This window comes from Saimiri boliviensis, chromosome 2 (genome assembly GCF_048565385.1).
Source record: "Saimiri boliviensis isolate mSaiBol1 chromosome 2, mSaiBol1.pri, whole genome shotgun sequence".
Classification (NCBI taxonomy): domain Eukaryota; kingdom Metazoa; phylum Chordata; class Mammalia; order Primates; family Cebidae; genus Saimiri; species Saimiri boliviensis.
The window spans coordinates 231,385,050-231,412,140 of record NC_133450.1 but is presented as its reverse complement, the minus strand read 5'-3'; the positions used below and the strand labels follow the sequence as shown (position 1 = coordinate 231,412,140).

The 27,091-nt window shown below is 46.7% G+C and overlaps 1 protein-coding gene across 4 annotated transcripts in view; it reads right to left on the bottom strand.

Annotated features, from left to right (window-relative positions):
• DAPK1 (death associated protein kinase 1) overlaps nt 1-27,091 on the bottom strand; it is a 209,765-nt gene that overhangs the window by 53,043 nt on the left and 129,631 nt on the right. For all 4 annotated transcript variants that reach the window (XM_039474785.2, XM_039474784.2, XM_003941136.4 and 1 more), the window contains exons 4-17: nt 16,727-16,865; nt 15,080-15,209; nt 14,865-14,913; nt 14,751-14,777; nt 14,119-14,271; nt 13,727-13,772; nt 12,443-12,532; nt 10,733-10,825; nt 7,691-7,810; nt 7,145-7,243; nt 6,341-6,439; nt 4,527-4,625; nt 3,340-3,537; nt 1,736-1,933 (exon numbers count right to left, since the gene is read on the bottom strand). In XM_039474785.2, coding sequence (XP_039330719.1) covers nt 1,736-1,933; nt 3,340-3,537; nt 4,527-4,625; nt 6,341-6,439; nt 7,145-7,243; nt 7,691-7,810; nt 10,733-10,825; nt 12,443-12,532; nt 13,727-13,772; nt 14,119-14,271; nt 14,751-14,777; nt 14,865-14,913; nt 15,080-15,209; nt 16,727-16,865 — 1,540 coding nt within the window. The remainder of the gene's footprint in view (nt 1-1,735; nt 1,934-3,339; nt 3,538-4,526; nt 4,626-6,340; nt 6,440-7,144; nt 7,244-7,690; nt 7,811-10,732; nt 10,826-12,442; nt 12,533-13,726; nt 13,773-14,118; nt 14,272-14,750; nt 14,778-14,864; nt 14,914-15,079; nt 15,210-16,726; nt 16,866-27,091) is intronic.

The window sequence follows — 27,091 nt, the reverse complement described above, 5'->3', positions numbered from 1 at the left end:
ACGGGCACAGAATCGGGACCCGGAACCGGGTGGACGGGCACAGAATCGGGACCCGGAACCGGAACCGGGTGGACGGGCACAGAATCGGGACTCGGGCCCGGAACCGGGTGGACGGGCACAGAATCGGGACCCGGGCCCAGAACCGGGTGGACGGGCACAGAATCGGGACTCGGGCCCGGAAGCGGGTGGACGGGCACAGAATCGGGACTCGGGCCCGGAACCGGGTGGATGGACACCGAATCGGGCCTCGGACTCGGACCCGGAACCGGGCCTCGGACTCGGACCCGGAACCGGGCCTCGGACTCGGACCCGGAACCGGGCCTCGGACTCGGACCCGGAACCGGGCCTCGGACTCGGACCTGAAACCGGGCGGACAGGCACAGAATCGGGACCCGGAACCGGGTGGACGGACACAGAATCGGGACCCGGAACCGGGTGGACGGACACAGAATCGGGACCCGGAACCGGGTGGACGGGCACAGAATCGGGACCCGGAACCGGGTGGACGGACACAGAATCGGGACCCGGGCCCGGAACCGGGTAGACGGGCACAGAATCGGGACTCGGGCCCGGAACCGGGTGGACGGGCACAGAATCGGGACCCGGAACCGGGTGGACGGGCACAGAATCGGGCCAGGAACCGGGTGGACGGGCACAGAATCGGGACCCGGAACCGGGTGGACGGACACAGAATCGGGCCCGGAACCGGGTGGACGGGCACAGAATCGGGACCGGAACCGGGTGGACGGACACAGAATCGGGACCCGGAACCGGGTGGACGGACACAGAATCGGGACCCGGAACCGGGTGGACGGGCACAGAATCGGGACCCGGAACCGGGTGGACGGACACAGAATCGGGACCCGGAACCGGGTGGACGGGCACAGAATCGGGACCCGGAACCGGGTGGACGGACACAGAATCGGGACCCGGAACCGGGTGGACGGGCACAGAATCGGGACTCGGGCCCGGAACCGGGTGGACGGGCACAGAATCGGGACTCGGGCCCGGAATCGGGTGGACGGGCACAGAATCGGGACCGGAACCGGGTGGACGGACACAGAATCGGGCCAGGAACCGGGTGGACGGGCACAGAATCGGGACCCGGAACTGGGTGGACGGACACAGAATCGGGCCCGGAACCGGGTGGACGGGCACAGAATCGGGACCGGAACCGGGTGGACGGACACAGAATCGGGCCAGGAACCGGGTGGACGGGCACAGAATCGGGACTCGGGCCCGGAACCGGGTGGATGGACACAGAATCGGGACCCGGAACCGGGTGGATGGACACAGAATCGGGACTCGGACTCGGACCCGGAACCGGGCCTCGGACTCGGACCCGGAACCGGGCGGACAGGCACAGAATCGGGACCCGGAACCGGGTGGACGGGCACAGAATCGGGACCCGGAACCGGGTGAACGGGCACAGAATCGGGACTCGGGACCCGGAACCGGGTGGACGGGCACAGAATCGGGACTCGGGCCCGGAACCGGATGGACGGGCACAGAATCGGGACTCGGGACCGGAACCGGGTGGACGGGCTCAGATTTGTGACTCGGGCCCGGAACCGGGTGGACGGGCACAGAATCGGGACCCAGAACCGGATGGATAGACACAGACTCGGGACTCGGGCCTGGAACCGGATGGACGGGCACAGAATCGGGACTCGGGACCGGAACCGGGTGGATGGGCACAGCTGGAAGCTGCAAGGATCCTCTCCTCTGTGCCTACCTTGTTTGAGATGTCCAAATTGCAGTTTGCTTCACAGAGGGCCACCACGATAGGCACGTTGCCATCTTTACACGCCACGTGCAGAGGAGTATTGCCGTGCCTGTCTTGATAGTCGACGAAACACCCTTGGCTGAGGAGAGTCTTGATTACTTCCATCTGACACCGTCTTACAGCCAGATGAAGGGCAATGTGTCCATCCTGGAAACAAACCCCAGAGATCATGAGACCTTTTCTCTTAGGCATGTGACCTCCATCTCTCCATCTTTCCTGCCGCTACTGGGTGAGGTTTAAATAGCAACAAGATCACTACTGAAAGGCCTAGTGGAGGATTTAAATGAAGAAACTATACTCATATAGCAGGGGTAAGGACTGGGAGGATGGGGAGCTTTCCATCTTCCACTCTAAATAATCACAGCCTAAGCTGCACCAGCTTGATTAATTTAGGCTTGGGCAGTACAATCAGATAGAACATAAGTAATTGTTGATACTCCAATAGCTTCTTTAATCAAACCATTTGTAAAACACTTTTAAAAACATTTGCCCAGCAATCTTTGCCAATTTCCTAAATAGCCTATTATTTCACTTTGCACCAGGAAAAATGCGAAAGTATTGTGAAATAACTTGCTCAAGGGCTGCCATAGAAATGAGAAGCAGATTTAACATGTCTTAACCTCTGCATCCCATGAAAAACCAGCCCAGGCATTCATTCCGCCTATTATAGAATCCCTGATGAATAGATGTGTTGAGTTTTAGGAGCTGAGTGGAGAGTTCTGAAACATTTCTAAAACTGACTGTGCTAGGGTTTCTCAGCCTCAATGCTATCAGCATTTGGGGCTGGGTGATTCTCTGTCAAGGGGGCTGCCCTGTGAGCTGCAGGATATTTAGTAGTACCACTGGCTGGGATGCCAGTAGCACCTCCATCTCTTGTTATGATAACCAGAAAGTGTCTCCAGACATTATCTAATGCCCCCGGGGACAAAGTCGCAACTCCCTCCCCCCATGAGAACCATTGCTTTGTACCAAGAAAATAACTTCACAAAGGGCAGATATTAAATTAACTACAGAATCCCAATCTAACTATATATAGCAACAGCACAGCCTTGTTTTAAGTACAGATCACAATAAAAACAGATGATGCTAAATTTGCTTAATTAAAAACATGGAACACCTCGTCTAGAATCGAGATTGCCAGATAACTAAGAGTGGTTTATTGTCTTTTTACAACACAGCAGATGATAGAAGTAAGTAAACCACCTATTTCTTTGTTCATCTAGAAATTAATTGTATGTTGCCAATGTTAGTCCCCAGTGAGAACTGTCTTAGATTCAGTGTACCGGCTCTAAAGCTAAAAAAGCTAAAAATTATTTGGAGACCAAAGTCATTTGACAAATTCATGAATTTTGTTACATGATACAAATTAATATTCATTATTAAATACAATCTAGAAAAGTTCACAGAATCGTTGGAACAGAGAAGAGAAGGGGTAATTACAGTTGGCTGCATTCAAGTTTGTCATCTTTTGGAAACAAACTGAGAAGCCTTGTGATCCCTCTCGACCTCTAGATCACTACCCAGTGTTTATGACGTCTTCCCCCATAAAGCACCTTGTCGCAAGCATTAAGGTCAGCTCCATGTTCGGCCAGACACTCCACGATATCGTGGTAGCCCCTGGCAGACGCTGTCAGGAGGGGCGTCTCTCCTTCTCGGTTCTTGATGTTCACGTTACAGCCAGCTTGACAAAGAGCTTTGGCCACAGAGTAATAGCCGTGCCAGGCAGCACAGTGCAGGGGAGTTTCTTCTTCCTAGTCAAGGAGACGAGTGCAGAGAGGAGGAGAACACAATGATGGGAAAGAAAGTATAAAACAAGGTGAGAGTCCCTGTGAAATCTGGCAGAAACGCAACCAAGGCAGCAGAGGGAAAGAGCTCACAGGTATCGGAGTGAAATACTAATCCGGGATGAAATAACAACATGGGCGTGAGCCACCACCATTAAGAGGTAGATCTCACTTCCCTCCTTCGGTTTTTGTTTCCCTCCAGACTTGCATGTTTGATGGTTTGATGAATTTGGCTTTCTCAGCATATGACTGACAATTGACTTTTGGGAGCCCGTTGAAACCATGGGCCCTGCTTCTCTGAACAACAGATCCTTTGTGCAGGTGCATTATAGCATCTTTTTAATAAGTGCCTCGCTGGCTTTATCTGAGACTACTAATAGTAGGTGAGCACTTCTCTGAGCGTGAATTTCCACCTTGACGCCTCTAGCTTTCTGTCATGTTTATAACACAAGGTGAGTGGTAGCAGTATTGTTGCTTTGGAAGGGAAGTGATTAGGAGAGCCGCACTTTGACCAGTCCTGCATCTTCAGGATCAGCATCATTAGATACATTTATCTGCCGATGAGAGGCCGTCCTCGTTCAGTGGTTACAAATATGGACTGAAACCACAGTGTGTGTTCAAGCCCCAGCTCTACCACTCCTGAGTTTTGTAAGCCTGGGTAAGTTACAGAAACTTTCCCTGCCTCAGTTCCCTCATCTCTAAAATGAGCATGATAGTAACAACCTCATAGGGCTGTTCAGCAGATTGAATGCATGAATGAATGAAGTAGTTAGACCCAATCCTGGCATTCGCACCTTGCACACCTTAGCTAGTACTTCTGTTTGAGTCCCTGCCCTCTGTAGTGGAAGACAGAAAACCTAACTTGCATAAAACTGTAAAGGCCCCGACTGTATCATCTGGCTGCCTGTACATCCATGTACAGAGCAGAGGAAGGAAGGACACCAGCCACAACCCACCTTGTCCTGGAAATTGGGATTGGAGCCGAAGCTGCACAGTAACTGAGCCACATCAGCATGGCCGTAGCGAGCTGCCACGTGGAGGGCTGTCTCTCCAGACTGCAGAAGAAAAGGAGCTGATGATTCAGAGCCATGTCTGTGAAGAGACTACAGAGACCAGAACCCAAGACCTACACCCAAGCCTGCCTGTTTCCACTCCATCCCCTTTGGTCCCACCCACCCACCTTGAGCACATACCTCTACAGTGGCTAGGACAGGGACGGGTTGAGGTGTCCACCGCACAGTGATTATTAAGCCTATACACTTAGCTCCTCCTGTGAGGTGCAAATGACTCAGAGAGGGCTCTCCCTTTCCTTGATGGCTGTTCTCAATCTTTTTAATGTACTGATACTTCTTGCTGTGATTTATTTTATTTTATTTTATTTTTCTAGATAGAGTCTTGCGCTGTCACCACGCTGGAGTGGCTCACTGCAGCCTGCACCTCCTGGGTTCAAGTGATTCTTCCACCTCAGCCTCCCGAGTAGCTGGGATCACAGGCGTGTTCCACCATGCCTGGCTAATTTTTTTGTGTGTTTTTAGTAGAGACGGTATCACCATGTTGGCCAGGATGGTCTTGATTTCTTGACCTTGTGATCCGCCTGCCTCGGCCTCTCAAAGTGCTGGGATTACAGGTGTGAGCCACCATGCCTGGCCATGGTTTTTCTTTTTAAAAACACAGCATTCTGTTTTTACTATTAGGTTCATCATTCAGTAGTTACTTAAAAAAAACAATTTATTTATTAACAAGCTTCTCATTTCATTGCCTATGATTAGAAACTTATTTTCTTATATTCTCAGAGATTTTCTCAGAAATTTTAAAGAACACCCCTATTTGTCCATATAATGACTTTCTGTGCATTAGTAACAGGTGCAAATCCTTTAAGATACTTTACTTCTATCCAGCCCAAAGACAATCATCAGAATAAACAAATTTTAAGAAGACAAAACAAGATATATTGTTGCCACCTTCCAGACAACTGCCATAATAAATGTGTGTCTCTGATGTGAATGTTACTCCTCAGATATGGTGCAGTGCTCAACCCATGCAACTGTGTGTGGCAGCTTGACTAAGCATGTCAAATTAGTCTGCCAGTACTGGAAGCAGAGAAGTACATCGTACACTTGAAGTGTACAGTTGAAACGTCGTACAGCTGAATTAATAATGGATGAGAATGGAGGAATTCCAGGTTCCAGCACAGCCAATTAATTCACTGGATTGTTGTGTGAACTGAATGAAATACACATATATGAAAGCAAGGTATCTTGATAAATCAGTAACTTATAACACCGTTGTGCCAAAAAAAAAAAACAAAAAAAAACACGCCTTACTTTATTACTTTATATACATTGTCTCATTATGTATCTTTTAGTGTCTGTGATTATCAGGTCAGCACTATCAGCCACATCAAACAAGAGGAGAATAGGAAAGATCTGCTTAAAAGCACAAGGTTGAATCAGTAAGAAAACTGAATCAGGACCGAGGTCTCTGTCTGGTTGTCTTTCTGCTAGAACTTTGAGGTCTTTATGTTATGGGGATTATAATTCAATACGTGCATATTATGGCAACTACCTGAAAGATTTTGGCTTAAGGCTGATTCCAATATTAGATCAAGCCACAGGCAACAAGAAATTTCCGACTTAAATTTTCTGCAGGTGAATTGAATTCTGGTCCTGATTCCTTTCCTCTGGGTCTCGATGCACTTGGTATGCCAGCACTCACTCACATGCATCCATTTACTACCTCCTCATAGTCCTCCTAAGAGACGTGGCCTTACCTTATCTTTCACATCCAAAGGGCATTTGTTCTCATGGAGAAATTTCAAGGTATCGACATGGCCATGCCGAGCGGCCCAGTAGATGGCATTGGACCCGCCCTGCAGGAAAACCAACCTGGGGTCACATTTCTAGAGAGCTGACAAAGCTGGACGCATGCGTCCCTTAGAGTCACTGTTTCCCTTCCTGCGTGATGACAAACCCCAAAGGAGCAACTTCCCTAAGGAATAAAACCCTCATTTGATTTTACAGCTTTGACAAATGTACCATGGTTAAACTCAATGCTAGCATTAGGGGCACCTGGGTGAAGTGTATGATGGAACTCTGTACTACTTTTCCAAATTTTTTTTTTTTGTAAATCTAAAATGATTTCAAAGTAAATGTAAACTCTTATCTCCCGCTCTGGTTAGGATTCCCTTACTGCAGAGGGCTAGATCTGTTCCACTTACAGCTCTGCTGATGTCTACAGCAGTAGGCAAACACATTTCTGATGAGAATAATTAGATAATAAAACTTTTTCACGTTTGACATCTAACATTGTTGAGTAGATGTGATTGGTAAGAAGTAAAATCTGGGTAGCATGCAAAGAAATGCTGATGTCAAGCAGCGGAGCCAAGGGGAGGATGAATGTTTGCCTCTCTAATGCAAGTGTCAGGCTGTACCAGGCTGTTTAAGCAGCTCATCTTCCTTTACAGGAAACTCAGAAACAAATTAGGACATACATTTTTTCCCTCTGTTACCCCTATGATTAAGAGACATTGGAAAATACTTTAAAATTCAATTCATTTCAATAAAACAATTATGACCTTATCCTGGACATTGATTCTTGAGCCTCTTTTGATGAGCAACTGCAGTATCTGAATATTCCCACAGCCAGCAGCAATGAGTAATGGAGGCGTCCCGTGCTAGAACAGGCAAGAAAAAAATTACGAATTTTCAGATTTGGTAGGAAAGGAAAAGCCCAAGCAATGATTGCTGTTCCCACACACCTCCCCTGTCTCAACAGACAGAGCTACCGCTGCATGGCAGGAAGGGAAGACAGGCAGGTGAAGGACATAACACCTTTCCTTCCTCTTCCAGATTCTCATCATCAGGGACATTTTCATTAGCAAGATGAGTAGATGTAAAATTTCATGGGTAGAGATGCGATACGTGAATGAAGGAAGGCCCTTCAATGCAAACAGACCTTATTTGTAACTCAAATCACCCTCTAAACGGAAGCGATTTTCCCCAGAGTATGGAGCTTCCAATTGGAAGGGAAAATGGAGAAGCAGGTGAGGTCTTTCCCTGGCTACGGAAGGGCAAGGCTGCAGTGACCCACCCCTCCACTAGGCTGCAGAACAGAACCAGACCTTGTTGGGTTGGTTAACATCATAGTTGGACAATGAGCCCAGAAGGTGCTGCAGGCCTGGGACGTTGTCATCGTTGATGGCGTGGATGATGGCTTTCATCACAAAAGAGTCTTCCTCATCCTTAAGGGAGACAGCCAAGATGAAAATAGTTATACTGCTAGCCATGATTTTCTTACCAACGTAAAAGAAACCTGTGCTCACTTGTTAACAGGGGCATTCAGAGGAGAAAGTAAGCCACTTACGCCTCAAGTCCACAATCATGGAGGGACCTAGGAGGGAATTTTTTGCTCCTTCCATGTTGCAAGCGAGCACTACCTACTGTTCACCTAGGCTTCAATGTCACCTGCAGCATAATCCAGAGAGCACAGAGTGTCCAAGATCCAGATTTCAAATCATGATGACAAATAACCCTTTCTGTTTATCTCAAGAATCTGTCAAAGTAAAGTTCCCGAAACCACTGTGAAAATTTTTACGTATAGCCCAGACCCTCTTCCTGGATAAGGAAAAAGAAAAACCTAGGCCGGGCGCGGTGGCTCAAGCCTGTAATCCCAGCACTTTGGGAGGCCGAGGCGGGCGGATCACGAGGTCAAGAGATCGAGACCATCCTGGTCAACATGGTGAAACCCTGTCTCTACTAAAAATACAAAAAAATAGCTGGGCGTGGTGGCGTGTGCCTGTAATCCCAGCTACTCAGGAGGCTGAGGCAGGAGAATTGCCTGAACCCAGGAGGCGGAGGTTGCGGTGAGCCGAGATCGCGCCATTGCACTCCAGCCTGGGTAACAAGAGAGAAACTCCGTCTCAAAAAAAAAAAAAAAAAAAAAGAAAAACCTATTGAAGCAAAGAGATGATGATTTTGAATAAGATATTCTCAATGTGCAATTTTTCCAATTACAGAATTGTTTTCTGATCACTTGAATTTCTCCCATCACTAGGTATAGAATAACACAGTGAAATTCTCTGAAAGCTGGTCCCAATTATTAAAAAAAAAAAAAAAAACAAAGAAACAGAAAAAGAAAAAAGAAATAGGCTCTAAATAAAGAAAATAAAGGCCAGAAATTGGAAAATTGATGCATTTCTAATTACAAAGGAAAAATAACCAGAGTACTGAACAAAATCTTTGCCACTCTGTCAAAATTCACATTAAAACTAAGGAATCAGCTAGAAAAATCCTAAACAGAATTTCTGAACTGATAAACATAGAAGTATGACCACTGAAAATTCAGATCTGGAAAAGTTTACCTACAGAGGCTGAATCTCTGCGTGTGGGGGTAGAATGGAGAAAGCATTTCTCTCCATCTGCTTTCTCTTCTCTATAGATCCGAGTCCAAACACTTTTCATGTGGGTTTTAGTAATATTCATATAAAATGCATGTTTAAGAATGCCACTGGTTTTGTTTTTCTATCACAATCCAAGTCAACAACTAAGAGGCATTTACATGGAAGTGCGAGTCAAGAGAAATGGGGAAAACAAGGAATAAGCAGATTGTTGTGACTCATCTCCATGATTAGAATATGGAGATGAGGGAATCTGACCTCTGGGAAGGGATCCTTCCACCTGGAGCTCCTACAAGACCTCTGGTCCCTCTCCTACTCTAAACTTTTCACTGTCACACATGTAGTGTCTCCCAGTTGAATATTTAGAGCAATTTTAATTTGCAATCTTTAAGCATTCTCATCATCTTACTTACAGTCAAGTTTTTATCTTTTTGCTGGTTGCACAACCACCCTCTAACAATTTCCAAACTAAGCCTCCTCTTCTCTCTCTTCTTGCCCTAACCCCGGTTTCTCTTCTCTTTTGCTTTTTTTTTTTTTTTTTTTTAAGACAGAGTCTCACTCTATCACCAGGCTGGAGTGCAGTGGGGTGATCCCGGCTTACTGCAACTTGCGACCATGTTGGCCAGGATGGTCTCAATCTCTTGACCTCGTGATCCCCCTGCCTTGGCCTCCCAAAGTGCTGGGATTACAGGCGTGAGCCACCATGCCCGGCCTCTTTTGCTTTTTTTTTTTTTTTTTTTAAATCTCCATTCCCATTTCACTCCACGAGGGTAGATGTGGAGCCTCAGTGAAGCTACTAACTTAAGGGGAAAAAAGGGGAGCTGGTGTCTGCAGTTCCCACCCTGAAGTACCCGACTTCTCCAGGGAGATGCTAACTGCTCAGTTACCGGGGCAGGGTAGTTCCCCCAGGGCGACCAGCCTGCCTTTTCTGGAGTCCCTTTTACCTCCTGACTTAACAAAGCCCTGTTGTTTGACTGTCAGGGGAAAGTCTTGTTGAATTCGGATGCTTCCACTCCTATCTGAAGAGCTAATCTGTGATTAGGTTTCAGTTTGAATTGAGGGGGAAATAAAGAATATAAAGGCTAGTAATTGGAAAATGAGTGCATTTCTAATTACAAAGGAAAAACAACTAGAGAGTACTGAACAACAAACGTGATAAATCTTTGCCACTCCGTCAAAGTTCACATTAAAACTAAGGAAGTTAGAGTCATTCTCAAGGGCCTTGGGCAGTCAACTCCAAGGCAATAATGCAAGTGGGTTTGGCCTTCTGGTCTGCTAGGAGACCAAACACACCAGCAAGCAGCACTGCATTTTCCCTGATTCTCCGGTGTGTGTGGGGGTGGCGGCTGTCTGTCCCTTCTGCGCTGTCAGCGGCTACAGTTCATGCAAATTAGAATCCGTTCTTTTCTCTTCTGCTGGCTAGACTCTCTTTTACCAAACTATCAGTGTGTGTGCCTCTGTGTATGTGCATTTGCTGTGTGTGTGTGCGTGGGGGGCCTCTGTGCCTACGTTTGCATCAAGGTGGAGGGGAGGGTTAGAGGCTTGGGGCTATGAGTGGGGACGGTACCATCCAAATCAAAGAGGAAAAAAGAGGAAAGAAGCAAGAGGGTGCATAAATCAGTACCCCCAAATCTTTCTGAGGGGATCAGAATAGGCTTGCCATTGCCACAACTTTGGGTTCCTGGGAGGTTGAACAAATAGAACGGCTTGGACATTCTGAGCACCCAGGGCAGAGAAAGGAGCACAAGAGCGCACAGGTTTGCTTACCAGAGTATCATCGCTTCTGGCAACACTCATGTTACTCCTGGACAGGAACGACCTGGATAATCTTTGGCACAGTGATATCAAGCGAACAGATTGCTTTTTTTTTAAAAAAAGGAGGGTGGGGAGAAAAAAGGTGGGTGAGAGGAGGAGAGACAGCTTATGTAACAATTGTCAAATGAGTACAAAACCCACAAAGTCTTCAAGATTGTTTTCATCGCCGACAGCACGCACTCTTTCAGGGTGGGCAATCCTATAGCAGGTTGGGCTACATTTGCTTAAATAATAATTCTAAAGTTCTTATGAATCAAGGCAACAGGAGATAGAGATTCTCCTTCTGTATTTCATTATTGAACTACAGAGCCGGACACCCCACATCCCTTCTACGTATTTTCTTCTCTGCTCTTTGGAGAAGGTGATCTGACCCTTGCAGGTCCCCCAGCAGAGAAGCACAGGATGCAGAGCTTTGCTCTGCGTCCTTTGTGCTACATAAGCAGTGATGGCAGGCAATGTGACGACCAAATCCCAACAGTTGTCGGAAATGAACATGTGAGGGACCTCTTAGTCTAAGAACACACATCTCTGCATTCACTCTCAAAGGTAAAAGTACCGTTAAAGAATGAGAGAGAGAAAGAGAAATGTATGTTCATTCTCTCTGCATTTTAAGCCTAATTCTAAGGACTTTTTGAGAGTCTGGTGCTGTGGTCCTCCTCATCCCTACCATGGCACCCCAAAACTGGTAGGTGTAAAAATGAGGTACATTTCTGGCCTTGAGCTGGGGAGAAATGGCAGGTACCCACTTCCTCTGGGTTTGACATGACCCTGGGCACAGGAAACCATCCCATCACCTTCTTAGCGCTGAAGTGTAATTTGTTCCAGGATGTTTGCAATGGCTTCAGAGCTGTGTCCCACCAGTGTGGACGCCATCCACACTGAGGAAGGAGAAGGGGCCACACTGCAAATGCTCATGGCCCTGCCCCACACCCACTCCAACCACTCACAGATACAGGCTGGGCTGAGGGAGCCACTTACGCGGGGTACAGTACAAATATAATCTCATGCTGTTTACCACAAAGAATGAACTTATTTAAAGTGTGGCTTGCAATATTAGAAAAAGATTTCACTATAATTTTATTGTACTGCTATAAAAATTTGCATTGAAGGTGGTTTTGATTTAAAAAGCACAAAATTACATTTAATGGTATGAGTTAAACTGATGAAAATATTGTTTTGGGTTGTTCTTGAAAATAGAGCAGCCGGGCGCGGTGGCTCAAGCCTGTAATCCCAGCACTTTGGGAGGCCGAGGCGGGTGGATCACAAGGTCAAGAGATCGAGACCATCCCGGTCAACAAGGTGAAACCCCGTCTCTACTAAAAATACAAAAAATTAGCTGGGCATGGTGGCGCGTGCCTGTAATCCCAGCTACTCAGGAGGCTGAGGCAGGAGAATTGCCTGAACCCAGGAGGCGGAGGTTGCGGTGAGCCGAGATCGCGCCATTGCACTCCAGCCCGGGTAACAAGAGCGAAACTCCGTCTCAAAAAAAAAAAAAAGAAAAAGAAAAGAAAATAGAGCAATGTGCAGAAGACTACAGGGTGCTTAGGAAGAGGAACGGATGTATTTTCCATATTGTCAATGTCAGAGGAGGTGGATCCTGACCACACACAGCTCTACACAGGAAACAGAATTCGTTCATCTCTCCACAACAAACAATCTTACTTTCCATTTTTTCCGGGCTGCGAACTTCTTGAATTTCTCCATGTTTACTGCTGATGCTTTTCTGCTAAGTGCCTGCTGTGTATCCTTAGGCTAAAATAAAAATCCAAGAAAAAAAAAAAATTAAAGCTCTCAAATTACTAAAATGTGTTATGTGACAACGTTTTGAAACATCTAATTCAGGATGCTTACCTATTCACCTCTCTAGATTAGCATGAGAAGTTGGGATAACATGCCACACCTAGGCACCTCGTCTTAGCGGGCTCCCTCTTTTGTCTGAGGGTTTTCTATCATCTGTAAACACTGGGGAGAAGTAGAGCTTGGGGCCAAACTGAATCATAGCTTTCCACACTGAGAGTGAGGGAACGGGAAGATTCATGGTGAGGCTATGTTATGAGACATTTGAACTTGGGTATCAAGTAATTTAGAGCTGGCAGGGATCTCAGGGGTCAGCAAAGTTAGTTTGGCCTACAGCAGAATTCCTTGTTCATATCAGAGGAGATGAACCCTGACACACACAGCCCTACACAGGAAACGGAATTTATTAAACCCTACGCAACAAACAATTGCATCTTTTTCTGTAGATGCATTTAGCTTTTGTCCTCTACCTCTGGGAGGAGGAGACACCACGGCTGCCTAGGAGAGCCCAGGTCACTGCTGGGAGCTTGCACAGCAAAGCTATTCGCCCCCAAAGCCTGCTTCTGTGATGCTCACTTCTTTGTTTCATGATTGTATTCTGTGACTGTCACACTTTCGCACCCTTAGTCCTTTCTGCCCTGGATTGAAGCAACTGCAATCCAAAAGTCCACTAGGCCAGGCAGGTAATGTAAAGGTGTCATGTGCCAGGGGCCCCGTGCCCTAGCACCAAGGCACTTGTACCACTTCCTGAGGCCATGTGGAACGAGGGCGTTCAGTGTCACCATTATCTTCGGATTTCCCAAGAGAAGCCGGAAATCCATAATTGATTGATATTTACATGCTGGAATCAACAGAAAATTTTAAATCTACTCTTTGGGCCAACACCCCATAGGTCACACCAAACGCGGCTGTTGAGTGGACTTGACCTTTTACAATCCTGCCCCGTGATGGCTTATTCCTCTCTCCCCACCTCTGGGATCATTCGTATACAGTCTAATCTGTCAGTTTTTTCTTAAAATATGACGCAAATAGCAAACTCAACACTAGCCGTGACCTGTAGTTAGCAGTACTCTAGGACACACGGATACCAGAGTGCCCAAACCCATCACAGAGAAAGTGATCTAAACAGTGACGTAATATGCAACTCACCTTGATCCAGGGATGCTGTAAACTATCTTGAATTGTCATTCTCTTCCTTGAGGGGAGAGGGAGAGAGAAAAAAGGGCTGTGACGACAGCAGCAAACGCTAAGGCTGTTTTCATGCTGGCTGGGCCTGACAAGCAGACACTCTGGAAAATGCAGTTCAGGGAAGAAAGCCAAAAACGACATCGGTCTTTTTGTGATTATTTCATTGTGCCTGCAGGGACTGACTGAGTGGGGGCAGAGGGCCCTGCGTGCATTTTCTGAAGTGTTTCACATGGCATATTGCCCTTTGGCAGATGAAGCAAGCAGGGTCTGGGAAATGTGACCCTGTGTATTGAACAGGTCCAGGCTCAGGGCTGGCTGAGGCCGTGGCCGAGCGCCTTTCAGTGGACACTCACTTTGGATCCTTGACCAGAAGTCTTCTTATGAAATCTTTGGCTAGGGCACTGGTATTACTGAAGTATTCTTCCTCAAATTCGTAGTTGACAGCAGATACATTTGCTAACGTTTCTTGCTTAGTGTCTCCAAGAAATGGGGAGGCCCCACTTAGGCTGTTAAAAATAAAGTTGGACACAGAACATTAATGACGACCCCCTGTGTTGTCATTTTGCACCTATAACATCTGGAGTGTGGAATACGATTATAATCTGGTGCTTGAATAGTCACTTTAGAGTTTGATTATATTTCACAGGGCTTTAACTGTCATGAGCTTCAGCTTAATGCAAAAGGATTCACTTAACAAGTTAATTTGGAACAGCGTCTGCTAGTTTAAAGGAAACCTGTTTTCTCGGCAGTGATGGACAGCTTTGCTTTCTTCCAGCGATTATGCTACAGTTTCTTATGACTCATTTCAATTTAGTAGAAAATGTTTAATTAGTATAAACTAAACATGTTTTGGGGGTGTAAAATGAATATGTTTACATCAAAAGCATGCATAAGCTGAAGAGATCAACACAGCACATTTAATGGTTAACTAAATCTATGGTCTTATAGAAAAGAACAGAGTATGCTTGTGAATTCTGATACTTACAGGATATAGGTTATTACCCCGATACTCCTAAAAACAACACAAAACAAAAAAACACATCAGTAGAGGAGTCAAATACATCAGACAGAAAAGCGACAGCAAGGACAAGCTCCTTACCACATATCCGCCTCAAGACCAAGAGGTTCATAGTTGACTATCTCAGGAGCTAGGAGGAAACAAGCACTCATTTAGCTTGGGAGGAAGCAAACTAACCGATTCCATCTTCATGCAACAACCAGAAACATGTACCAGGGAAAGGATTTTCCAGCAGGGGAGGTTTGCCAGAATAATGTTCATGAGATGTAAATGACCACAAGAGCAAAGAAACTTACCGACAAACTCTGGAGTCCCAAATATGTTTTTAAATTCATTTCCAAAGTCAATTTTGTGGGCCAATCCAAAGTCAATAATCTTGATCCGAGGTTTGGGGACATTTCTATCCAGAAGCATTATGTTCTCAGGCTTGAGAAAAAAAAAAAAAGAGAGAGAGAGAGAAACAAAAAGCAATGATATATTATGCTGAGAACAAGATGGCAGAATAGTTCTTCTCTCCAAAAAAAAAAAAAAAAAAAAAAGTCAAAAATTAGGGTAGAAAGGGTGGCTGAAAGAGAACCCCAGGAAAACACATGTCTTGCTCTGGGTTCTTTCTAAAGCAGGCCTGAGTCAAGGATCCAGACGCAAGTGGGTTACCTGGGAGGGGACACCAGGGAACACCTGGCAAGGAAATACAGGACACAGGAAGCTGCTACGAGGTGTCCTATCAAGGTGGGGGTAACGGGGGGAATGGAAGAGGAAACTGAGAACTCAGTGTTACTCCAATTGCAGCACGAGGGAGCTGGGGTCTTTATCCACCATCTCTCCATCCTCCATTGCTGGCGGTTGCTTTTGTGGAAATCTTTCTTTTTCATTTACAGCTCCCAGGGCCAGAAACAAGATGCCAGGAAGAGTCACAGGGATTTGCAGGAAGCCCTCTTTAGGTTGTATGTGAGTGTGCGCCTGTGCATGTGTTTGTGGGACAAGGGGGGACGTGAACGGGACATTGATAGCTCTACTGCAATAAGAATGGGGAAAAAATCTTTCCTCTGAAATCCTGTCCCAGCTCTACTGGTCTGAATCATCCACTTGGATAGAGCACACACTGCTTTACCAGGCTGCTTCTTGCTGCCTTAAACTAAAACTTCCCATCCCTGCCACTTCCTATTGCTCCTGATGTGTCTTCCCTTCCTGAAGAGGCCACACCTCTGTCATAGCTGAGATGATGGCTTACATGCCCTTTCATCTCCAATAACGTTTGGGCATCCAGCTGGGCCAGGTGTCCCCAAACTTTTTACACAGGGGGCCAGTTCACTGTCCCTCAGACCGTTGGAGGGCCGCCACATACTGTGCTCCTCTCACTGACCACCAATGAAAGAGGTGCCCCTTCCTGAAGTGCGGCGGGGGGGCCCGATAAATGGCCTCAGGGGGCCACATGCAGCCCGCGGGCCGTAGTTTGGGGACACCTGAGCTGGGCAAACGCCCTAATTAGCCAAGGTGAGTTTGGTTTGCTTGATTACTGGTGACACAGTCAGACCATAAGCCTTTGCATCACTCAACACACTTTCTATCTTAACATGCCCAGAGCCACACAAGGAACCGGTGCCAGTCACTGGCTGCTGGTAATGTCCCAGTAGCCAAGAGTAGCTACTGCTTTATTAGTAAGGAGTACTAATAAAACCTGGCTCCTAAGACCCCTTGTATTCTTTACCAAGAATTCCAGAATGTAATCAATTATCGTAAGCCTCTGTCCCACAAAACGGTTAGCCATCCCAGTGGGGAGGTACGTATTCCATGCTTGCTGATTTATATGGATAATTCTGTTTGTTAAACTGGTACAGGAAAAATAAGATAACTCTTTTAGATGCCTCGATTTCTCTTAGCAGAGAAACAACCAAGGCTGTGATCTGCACAAGCTTCTATTTGGCTCACACCTTCAAACATACCTTAAGATCAAAGTGGGCGATTTGAAGGGAGTGCAGGTAGTAAACACCATTCAGAATTTGTTTGAGAAATTCCGTTGCTTCCTCTTCAGTTAAAGATTCCTTTTCAGCTAAGAAGTCAAACAGCTCGCCACCTGCAACGCTGAGAACCCAGAAGCGGGGGTTATTGGTAACAGTTCTGTTTCCTATCTGTTCCTTCTCTTATTCGTGCGCTCAAACTTCAGACAAGAAAACAGCAGAAAGCCTATGCTGAAACTGCCAAGCACAGAGTCAGAATTCTCCGTGCAGGTTTTGACAATTCTGCATTCAGGCACATTTGTGCTCGAAAGCGCTTGCGACGAAATGTTGTGAAGAAAATATCCATGTATCTTTAAAACATTTTAAATAAACATATTTAGAGGCGATGTCTCAACTCTAATGATGATAAAAAATCTGCAAGCCAGCTTTGTACAAAATTTTAGGGTATATCTTCTTATCTCAATTAGAGAGTACCTGAAAAGTTCGTAATGTGCATATTTAATTAATTCTTTAAAACTCAAAATTCACAGTTTATGGTCTGATAAGGGTTTTTTCTTTCTTGTTTAGTACTGGTTTGTATGTAAATACTAACACATTTATAAAAATCACATTTAGTAATAAATTTAACAAATTTATTAAACATTAATTTATTATACCTTAATTAATAAGAATACATTTACAAAACAGCAAAATGTTACGTGGTTGGTTGAGGATTTATTTGCTTGTCTCCCTGTCTGGACTGTAAGTCAACACCTCCCATCCCAGCCACTGGCTACTGATGTAAGCCCCATTCCCGGCACAGAGCCAGGCACACAGCAAGCACTCAAAACTTCATCAAGTTGATGGATGAACAAGCTCCCCTAAAAACTCCACGGTAGTGATGAATGGCAAATAACAGGGAAGTTTTAATAAGAGTTTTTATAAGTTAATCTTTATCAAGTTTAACCATACATTCACAACATAATAATTAAGTGCAATTATGCACAAACTGCTGTATTCATTATCTTTCTTAGGGCAAAAGAGCTTCCTAAACATTATACCTTCCGCATCTACATCCATTCAGAGTGAAGAAAATTGGTGCTCCTAAGATCAGACAAGAATGACAAAAAAGCTGTTTTCTTCAAAGTTTCAGATCCCATAGGCCTTCACCCTTCAGGTCGGTGTTTCCTTAGCATGGTCTAGAGTCCATGGACATCAGAATTGTTTGAGGATTCTTTAAAAATAAAGATTCTGAGCTCACTTTTTTTTTTTTTTTGGCAGAATCTTGCTCTGTTGCCCAGGCTGGAGTGCAGGGGGCTTGGCTCACTGCAACCTCTGCCTCCTGGGTTCAAGTGATTCTCCTGCGTCAGCCTCCTGAGTAGTTGGGATTATAGGTATGCACCACCATGATCAGCTACCTTTTGTATTTTTAGTAGAGTCAGGGTTTCACCATGTTGATCAGGCTGGTCTCGAACTCCCGACTTTGTGATCCACCTGCTTCGTCCTCTGAGAGTGCTGGCATTACCAGCATGAGCCACCGTGCCTGGCCTGAGCCTCACTTTCAATCTGCTGTACGGGAGCTTCCAAGAGTGGTGACCAGGAAACTCAGCATTTTCAACAAGCACCTAAACATTTTCTGAGACCATTTTCCCTCATCTGAATTCCACGCTCCTGCTGCAGGGCCTCCCTCTGGTTGATGGGGAGGGTGGAGTGACTCTCCTATCCCCAGGGCTCTGGCAGAGGCAGCCGCATCCTCCTGTGAGCAGTCCATAGGCCTCCCCTATCCCCCAGGGGACACAGCAGAGCCTGGGCCCAGCCAGGGTGCCCAGGAGCCCAAGTGAGAGGGAGGCTTGTAGGTGTCCTGCATGGACCCGGCCTCAGAAGTGGCCTTGCTCTCCTCCTGACCCCTCCCCGGCACCCCCCAGCTTGTTCTCCGGAGATGCAGTCTACCCGCCGCCCCCCCGCAAGGTGCCCTGGGCCTCATGGCCCGCAGGCTGTCTCCCCACAGAACAAGGCAAGGCCCCCCGCTTCTCACTTTTGCATCTTATTCTTTTTTTTTTTTTTTTTTGAGATGGAGTTTCGCTCTTGTTACCCAGGCTGGAGTGCAATGGCGCGATCTCGGCTCACCGCAACCTCCGCCTCCTGGGTTCAGGCAATTCTCCTGCCTCAGCCTCCTGAGTAGCTGGGATTACAGGCACGCGCCACCATGCCCAGCTAATTTTTTGTATTTTTAGTAGAGATGGAGTTTCCCCATGTTGACCAGGATGGTCTCGATCTCTTGACCTCGTGATCCACCCGCCTCGGCCTCCCAAAGTGCTGGGATTACAGGCTTGAGCCACCACGCCCGGCCGCATCTTATTCTTAAAACAAACAATAGAAGGAGAGAAAATCCTTCAAATAAAAGTGGTATAAAAATCAAAAGTGGGAGATTGTGAACCAGCGCACCTCAAAGAAAGCTCTCCCATTGAGGTGGAGGTTACAGTGAGCCGAGATCGCACCACTGCACTTCAGCCTGGCAAAAGAGCGAGACTGTCTCAAAAACAGAAAAATAAATAAATAAATAAATAAATAAAAAAGCCAGGCCTGGTGGCTCATGCCTGTAATACCAGCACTTTGGGAGGCCAAGGCAGGTGGATCACCTGAGGTCAGGAGTTCAAGACCAGCTTGACCAATATGGTGAAACCCCATCTCTACTACAAAAAACAAAAATCAGCCAGGCATGGTGGCATGCACATGCAACCCTAGCTACTTGAGAGGCGGAGGTAGTGCACTCCAGCCTGACCGACAGAGCAAGGCTCCATCACAAAAAAAAAAAAAAAAAAAAAAAAAAAAAAAAAAAAAAGAAAAAAGAAAAGAAAGCTCTCCCATTACACCTGGGTCTCCAGCCCCGGCTTCTGTGCTCCCTGGGGCACCCCTCACCACCGGGGCTGGCTCAGGCACTGAAGCCCTGTGCTGTGGAGAAGTGAAGTCCCAGCATCCAATCCAAGTCTTAACTCTGCCATGCGCTCACCCTGAAACCTGGAAGGTTACCCTTTCTCTTGAGCCTCATTTCCCCAAACAGGAGTCATAACACCTCTTCCATTGAAGGTTAAGAGGATTAAAGGTAATAGACATGTGTAACTGGCAAGGCTGGCACATGGGTAAGGTCCAGCTTGTGGGAACAAGTGTTGTTATAAAGAAGGCCACTGGCACCTCTGTCACCCCTGTAACATACCACTGTTTAGTATAGGATTCAGTATGAAAGCCCCTTCCCGCCCTCTCCTCCTTAAATGGATCCATTGGTTGAGCCTGACCATGGTGCTTCCCAGGAAGAAGGCGAGGGGAGGCAGTGAAACTCCTCCTGTGAACGTGGTGCCCAGCCGCCAGCTTCCTCTCTGTGCCCCTCTTCAGGGCCTCCGACCCCACCTCGCTCACACCCTGCTTGTGTTGTCAGAGTACAGAGACGCAGTTTGCAGACAATGAGAAACATCTGGAGTTTGGCTGCCTGGTGGCGGTGAATCTTCCAGCACCTACACAGTTGGCGCAGGCTGCTGGCCCCGAGTCCTCTCCAGGGGCTCCACTGTCGAGCCTTCTAGCACCCCCATGCTTCCCCGGCCTCAGGCTTTGCCTGCTCTTCTTTGGCTAGCTTTCCTTTCCTCCCTGCTGACCTAGGCTTTCTTCAGATCCATGACCTCCTTCTCCTGCCTGCTCCATCTTCTGTGAGGCGGGATGGCAAAAATGAGGGGACTGTGGTTCAAATCCTGCCAGGACCTGAGGGGCTCCAGCCTCGCTGAGCCTCGGACTCTCCTTCTATAATATAAGGGGTAACATCATAGCTTACAGAGTGGTCCTGAGGTTCCAGGACATGTAGACACCCTTACTGCTCAAAAAATGCTGCTCTCTTTCTTCACACATGGCTTCAAACCCAAAGTCCTCCCATGGCAGCGGGGATGTGCTGGTGAGGCTTTAACAGCAGGCTCTTTGGGGCTGGGGTGGGCAGGGCCCATTCCCGAGGTGTCAAGTTCCCACCATGGCTGTCTCAAGCTCCCCACAGGATGTCAGGGACTGTGGAGTTGGGGAGGGAAGGGTACCGCAGCTGTGACCTGGGCGAGCTGGCGTTGACGCAGCACCACTGAGAAGTCACTTGGCCTGCCACGGTGTTCCACATTTTCCGAAGACGGTCCGACGGCATCTCATCCTCATCCTCTTCTGCACCATGATCATGCCACCCTCCCTTGGGCACTAGGTGGCATCTGTGGTTCCCTCTCTTGAATCTGGGGCAGGCCCCGTGACCGCTTTGACCAATGGCACAAGTGATTCTGCCAACCCCACTGTGGTTTTTCCTGGACGGGGGGCCTCCAGGTCCCACCTCCTGAAGCCCTCGGGTAAGATGCAAGAAGTGTGGTGATGCCAAACCACTGTTGCATGTGAAGAAACTCAGGAAGAAGAGATCTCCTTGGGAACAAGGTGGAGGGGCTTTGAGCAAGGAAGGCCTCTTGGAAGGGGACCCTCCAGCCCAGCCGAGGCCACATGACTGATCACCCAACGACTGATGAGGGAACATGACAGGGTCTGCCAAACTTCTATCAAGGGCGGATCCTAAATATTTTAGGGTTTGCAGCCCTTGCAGTCTGTCCCAACTACTCAGCTCTGCTGATGTATCATGAAAACAGCCACAGACGACATGTACATGATGGGTGTGGCTGTGTTCCAATAACACTTTAGTTAAAACATAGGTGGTAACCTGGGTTTGGTCTATAGGCCATAACTTGCTGACCCCTGATATAAAGACTAGGTCACCTCAGCCCAACCTGGGGCAACTCTCAAGGGTCTTTCTGACCCCAGAACTTTAAGTCGGCTAACTAGGGCTGCCATTGAACCCATTCCTGCTCCCTTCCTCTCCTCTCCAAGTCTTGATCCTAAATACAGTACTTAATAAACACTATGCACACTCTTCTCCATCCCAGAGTCTGCTTCCCAGGGAACCCAACGTATCCCCCACTGAATCTGGGGTAGTTTTTCAAACAGGCATAGAAGGCTGGAACATGCACCATCTTGAACTGGGCTTGATTACTAGGCTCAGCCAATGGAAACCAGGCTTGCCCTTCTCTGGCCTGGTCATCTGGTGCCTTATTCAGTATTTGTGTCCTCAGAAACTCAACTCCACAGGAGTAAGAACAATGAACAACCCTGGAACCCCAAGAGTTAGGAATCAGGACTGTGATCAAGATCGGGATCAGAAGAGCACTACTTAATCCTTTTAGTTTTTACCATCAAACCTTCTCTCAAGTCCCTGTTCAAATCTCATCTTGTTATGAAGCAGTCCACGTCACGGCTTGTCCAGGCAGCCAAAATCTTCAGTTAGACATCAGAAAGGGTAGGAGAGTCCCTGTCCCACTTGGTCAGGATTCATCAACTGGTGCCCAGAAGGCCATATGTATTCACTGCATCCCCCTCACCCATACACATTCACATATGCATATACTCATCCCACACAAATACTCATCTTCCTTCATACCTTATATGTACACATCTTTCATCCCAACATACTCACCCCCCTTCATCCCTACATTTCCTTCATTTCTACATATGTAACTCATCTTCCTTCATCCCTACATATGTACTCAATCTCCTCCATCCCTACAATATACTGATCACCCTTCATCCCTACATATGTACTCATCCTCCTTCATCCCTACATATATACCCTCTTCCTTAATTTTTACATATATACTCATCCTCCTTCATTCTATATACATACTCATACTCCTTCATCTCTACCTACATACTCATCTTCCTTCAATTCTACATGTATACTAATTACCTTTCATCCCTACATACTCATCCTTCTTCATCCATACATATATACTCATCCTCCTTCATCTCTACATACATACTCACCTTACTTCATTTCTACATATATATTCATTCTCCTTCATGCCAATTCATGAAGGCAGATGTTTTTGCCATGACCTCTGCTTATAAAATCTTGAGAAATTAATCAAAATAATTGAAACTAAATGATTGCAGCAAAGGTTTGGGAGCATGATAACCATTGTTTGATCATTTATTCCCTATTTGGCCCCAAAATCTCCAAAGGTAGAAAATGACTTGAGGATTTTTCACATGCATGCTGAGAACCAGAACTCAAATGCTCACAATGTTGCTGAACAGCTGAATTGTGTTAACAGGGAAATCAGTCAAAAAACCTTGCCCTTTTCTCTTTGTTCCAAATTCTATAATTTGCTTAAGAGAAGGCAGGCTGATGGAAGGAGAGATGAGCAGTCTGTGCAGCAGATTTAGAAAGCAAGTTAACCTCCTTTATTAGGGCTTTGAGTCAGGATTTTAAATTACGGTTTTATCAGGGAAATCGTATGAAATGAATACTAATGAACGTTTGCTGTTTTCACCAAGAGAGCTAGAAAATACATGGTTCTGTCTCCTCCTCATGTCTTTTACTACCACCAAAGCCTCCCTAAAAGTTGGCCATGACAGAAAATATTTAGGATATGTCACTACATTAAAAACAAGGGGGGCCTTTTGAATAATGCAGGAGAAGGTATTACAAGATACAATTTTCTTTTTTTTTTGAGACAGAGTTTCGCTCTTGTTACCCAGGCTGGAGTGCAATGGCGCGATCTCGGCTCACCGCAACCTCCGCCTCCTGGGTTCAGGCCATTCTCCTACCTCAGCCTCCTGAGTAGTTGGGATTACAGGCACGCGCCACCATGCCCAGCTAATGTTTTGCATTTTTAGTAGAGATGGGGTTTCACCATGTGGACCAGGATGGTCTTGATCTCTTGACCTCGTGATCCACCCGCCTTGGCCTCCCAAAGTACTGAGATTACAGGCGTGAGCCACTGCGCCTGGCCTAAGATACAATTTTCTAAATTAAAACATTCTGGAAGGTTCCTGACTTTTGCTAGGAATTGCCCAAAATATAGCAAGACTTGATTTGGGACCAGCTGTTGTTACCATCTAAGCTGCAGAGGACCCCTGTCTACATACTAACTACTCCATGAGGCCCATTTCAAGACAAACATTAGGATTCTTCAGAGTGGAAGAAATCCGGTGCCAAGTATGCTCCCCCAGGGCACTCCTTTGAGGCCTGCCTCCTAGGTCACAATTGGAGGCCAGCTCCAATTCTGGCCTCAAGGGGTGGATGACTGGAAGGGATGTAAGGAGGTCACATCACCTCTCTGGACCTTACCTTGCTCTATGTATGAATAATGAGAGAATTGAGTAACGGGTCAAGTTCCTTGAATCCAGGACTACATCTGACCAGTAAAATATGGACCAAAATGATGTGTGCCATTTCAGACCTGGCCCCTAAAACATCCGATGTGATTCCCCAGCCCAAACTCTCATCTCTCTCTTTGGCCGCCGGAATATATGTGACCCAGCACAGGACTCCAAGAAGGGCCTGGGGAAAGCAGAGACTATGTGGAAGGAATGTGGATCCCTGAGTCACTGCCTGGAGGAGGTAGGTCATCAATCTACCCTAACTGCATGAGACTTTGAGTGACTGAGAGACAAATCCTGTCATGTTAAGCTACCAGATTTTGTGGTTGTCTTCTGCCTGCTCTAAATATAAAACTATTTAATCAGAAGTAATAACGTAATACATTTTATAAACTAAAAGAATGAGACCAATGCAAATGCACAGAGCACGCTAACCATTGTGGTTATCTATTGCTGCGTAACAAATCTCCCCAGAACATTAGGTTTTAACCATGACAATCATCTTATGGGTTGGAAACTCAGGAAGGGTTGGCTGGGCAGTTGTGGCTTAGGGCGTGTCATGGGTTGCAATCAGACAATGGCTGAAGCTGAAACGGCAGGGGTACTGAAGCAGCCGGGGGCTGTCTGAGAACCTGTCTCCTTGTAGTCTCAAGTCTCTGGGTCAGTCTCTCCATCTGGGCTAGTTTGGGCTCCCTCATAGCACACTGGCCTCAAGACACGTGGACCATTCAGAGGCAGGTCAGGGCTCCAGAGCAAGTGTCCCAGGAAGCAAGGTGGAAGCTGCCTCAGAAGTCACACAGCATTGAAAAGACCTAACCAGATCCAAGGCAAGGGGGATTTAGAATCCAGCTCCTGAAGGGGGATTCCAGGTGTTTGGCCCTACAGGTAGGATAGTAGATAACACTGACGCCATCTTTGGAAAACATGTCACACTGACTATGACAGAGGAACTGAAGTTTTCAATTTTATTTCATCCTAAATGTCTACTTTAAAAGGGTTAGGCCCAGGCATCATGGTTCACAGTTGCAAACCCAGCACTTTGGGAGGCCAAGGTGGGATCAGTTGACACAACAAATTTGAGACCAACCTGGGCAGCACAGTGAGACCCCCATCCTTACATAAAATTTTAGAAATATATTCAAAAAATAATGAAAAACAAGAGGGTTAGGTATAGGTAGTGTATTAGTTTGCTGGGGTTACACTAACGGAATAGCACACGTTGGGTGGCTTAAAATGACAGAAATTTCTTGCCTCAGTTCTAGAGGTTACAACTCTAAAACCAAAGTGTCTACAGAGCCATACTCTCTCCAAAGCTTGGAAGAGAATCCCTTCTGGCCAATTCCGGGCTTCCGGGGCTTTGCCAACAATCTCTCGGCTCCTGGCCTTATTGAGGAGCATTCCCATCCCCACCTGCACATGGCGCTTTCCCTGCGTCTCTCCCTGTAGGCTGCCCTCTGCACACGTCTGTGTCTGCATCAACTCCCCCTTTATGAGAACATCAGTCATATGGGATCTGGGCCCACCCAGGTGCCCTCATTTTAACTTGGCTACATTTGCAAAGACCCTATTTCCAAAGAAGATGACATATTCTGAGGTCCTGGGAGTTAAGACTTCAACATATGTTTTGTGGGGGAGCATCCAATCTAACCCATAATAAGTCATAACTCCTCGCAAGCTGCAAACAAATTATTACAGGTTGACTAAAGCAATCCAGGAAATAAAGAGAAGCAAGGAAAGGGGAAGATAATTAGAATCCACAAAGTGTTTTCTTAGTCTTGCATTTGGATCTCCTGTGAAGGAAGGGCTCATTCCTGTACTGCTATAAACATGTTTTAATTCAGGTCAGAAAAATGTGGGTGAGAAATAAATACCTGGTGTTCCCCTTGGGGCTTAAGTAAATCCCCAAGCATTTTGAGACGATTCTTCCTTTACCATAACGACCCTGGTATACATGGTGTGAGGGAGTGAACTGGTCCCCAGTTACCTCTTGGCTTTGCCTCTAAATAAACCAAGAACTAAAACTCAGGACTCCACCATCACCACTGTGTTGAAAGTTCTGTTAATTTAGAGGATGTCCTGAAGGGTGTTCATATGCTCAGTTCTCTTATTCTAATTCCAGTTCTTTGGGTCACTGGAGGACTTTGCTGAGTGAAAACTGAGGCTGGGACATAGGAAGGGCAAGATGGACCACCGGCATTCCTTTCTGCATTTGTCAAATGAGTGAATCTAAGGTTGGAAATAGAGTCGGGGGTGGAAGCCATTTTTTGCTTTTATACTGTGTTTCCCTCAATTAAATGAATCACATCAACGAAGTTTCTAACCTTAGGGCCTCCTCTGAACTGGCCCTACCTTCTTTAAATCCAAAATGCAAGATGTATCCAAAGATATATTTTCTGTCTGTTTTCACCTCAAATTCAAGTTCAAGTCACAACTTAAAAGGAGCTGCGTGAATTCTCAGAAAACAGCATGGCTGGCACTCAAAGTTCATGGGGGAGAAGATCTTCCATCTTACCCAGGGAGGTTGTGTGAAAGCAGGAAGGAGCTTCCTGAAGGTCCCTAGAACAAACCCCTAAGGGAAGAACGTGGCTCCAGGGTGGGGAGGCGCAGTAGGCAGTGGCCTGGTTTGCATGGGGCTCTGTGTCCTCAGAGAGGTAAAGTTGCTTTCACAGGCACAGTTTCTATGTCTGTAAAATGGGGCTATTAATTCCTACAGTTCTAATGGGATTCATGAAGAGAACATGGCTAGGATATGAGTATCTGGCACAGGGCAATGGTGCCAACATTCCCTGCACCAATCCACGGCCTGAACTCCTCACGGCCATAGGCGAGAGAAGCCTCTGAAGCTCTTCTCTCTCAGTACCTCTTGCCCAGGTTCTGGATTTACAGCGTGGGAGTGTGATGTGGACCTCACATTAATGACAGAAAAAGGCCCCGCACTCTCGTGGTTGAAGAGTAGGGTTTTGCTGAAACAGATGGACATTCCTGGGGCCAAAAATCTAAGGAAGACCGGAAACACGTAGACTGGAAGGTGGGCCCTGGCTACAACGGAGAGAGGACACTCTGTCTGCGTCTTTCTTTTCGGTCTAGACACAGTGGAGTTTAGACATTCCTGAGAGCAGCCAGGGGGAAAGGGGAGGGAGAGGAAGTGGG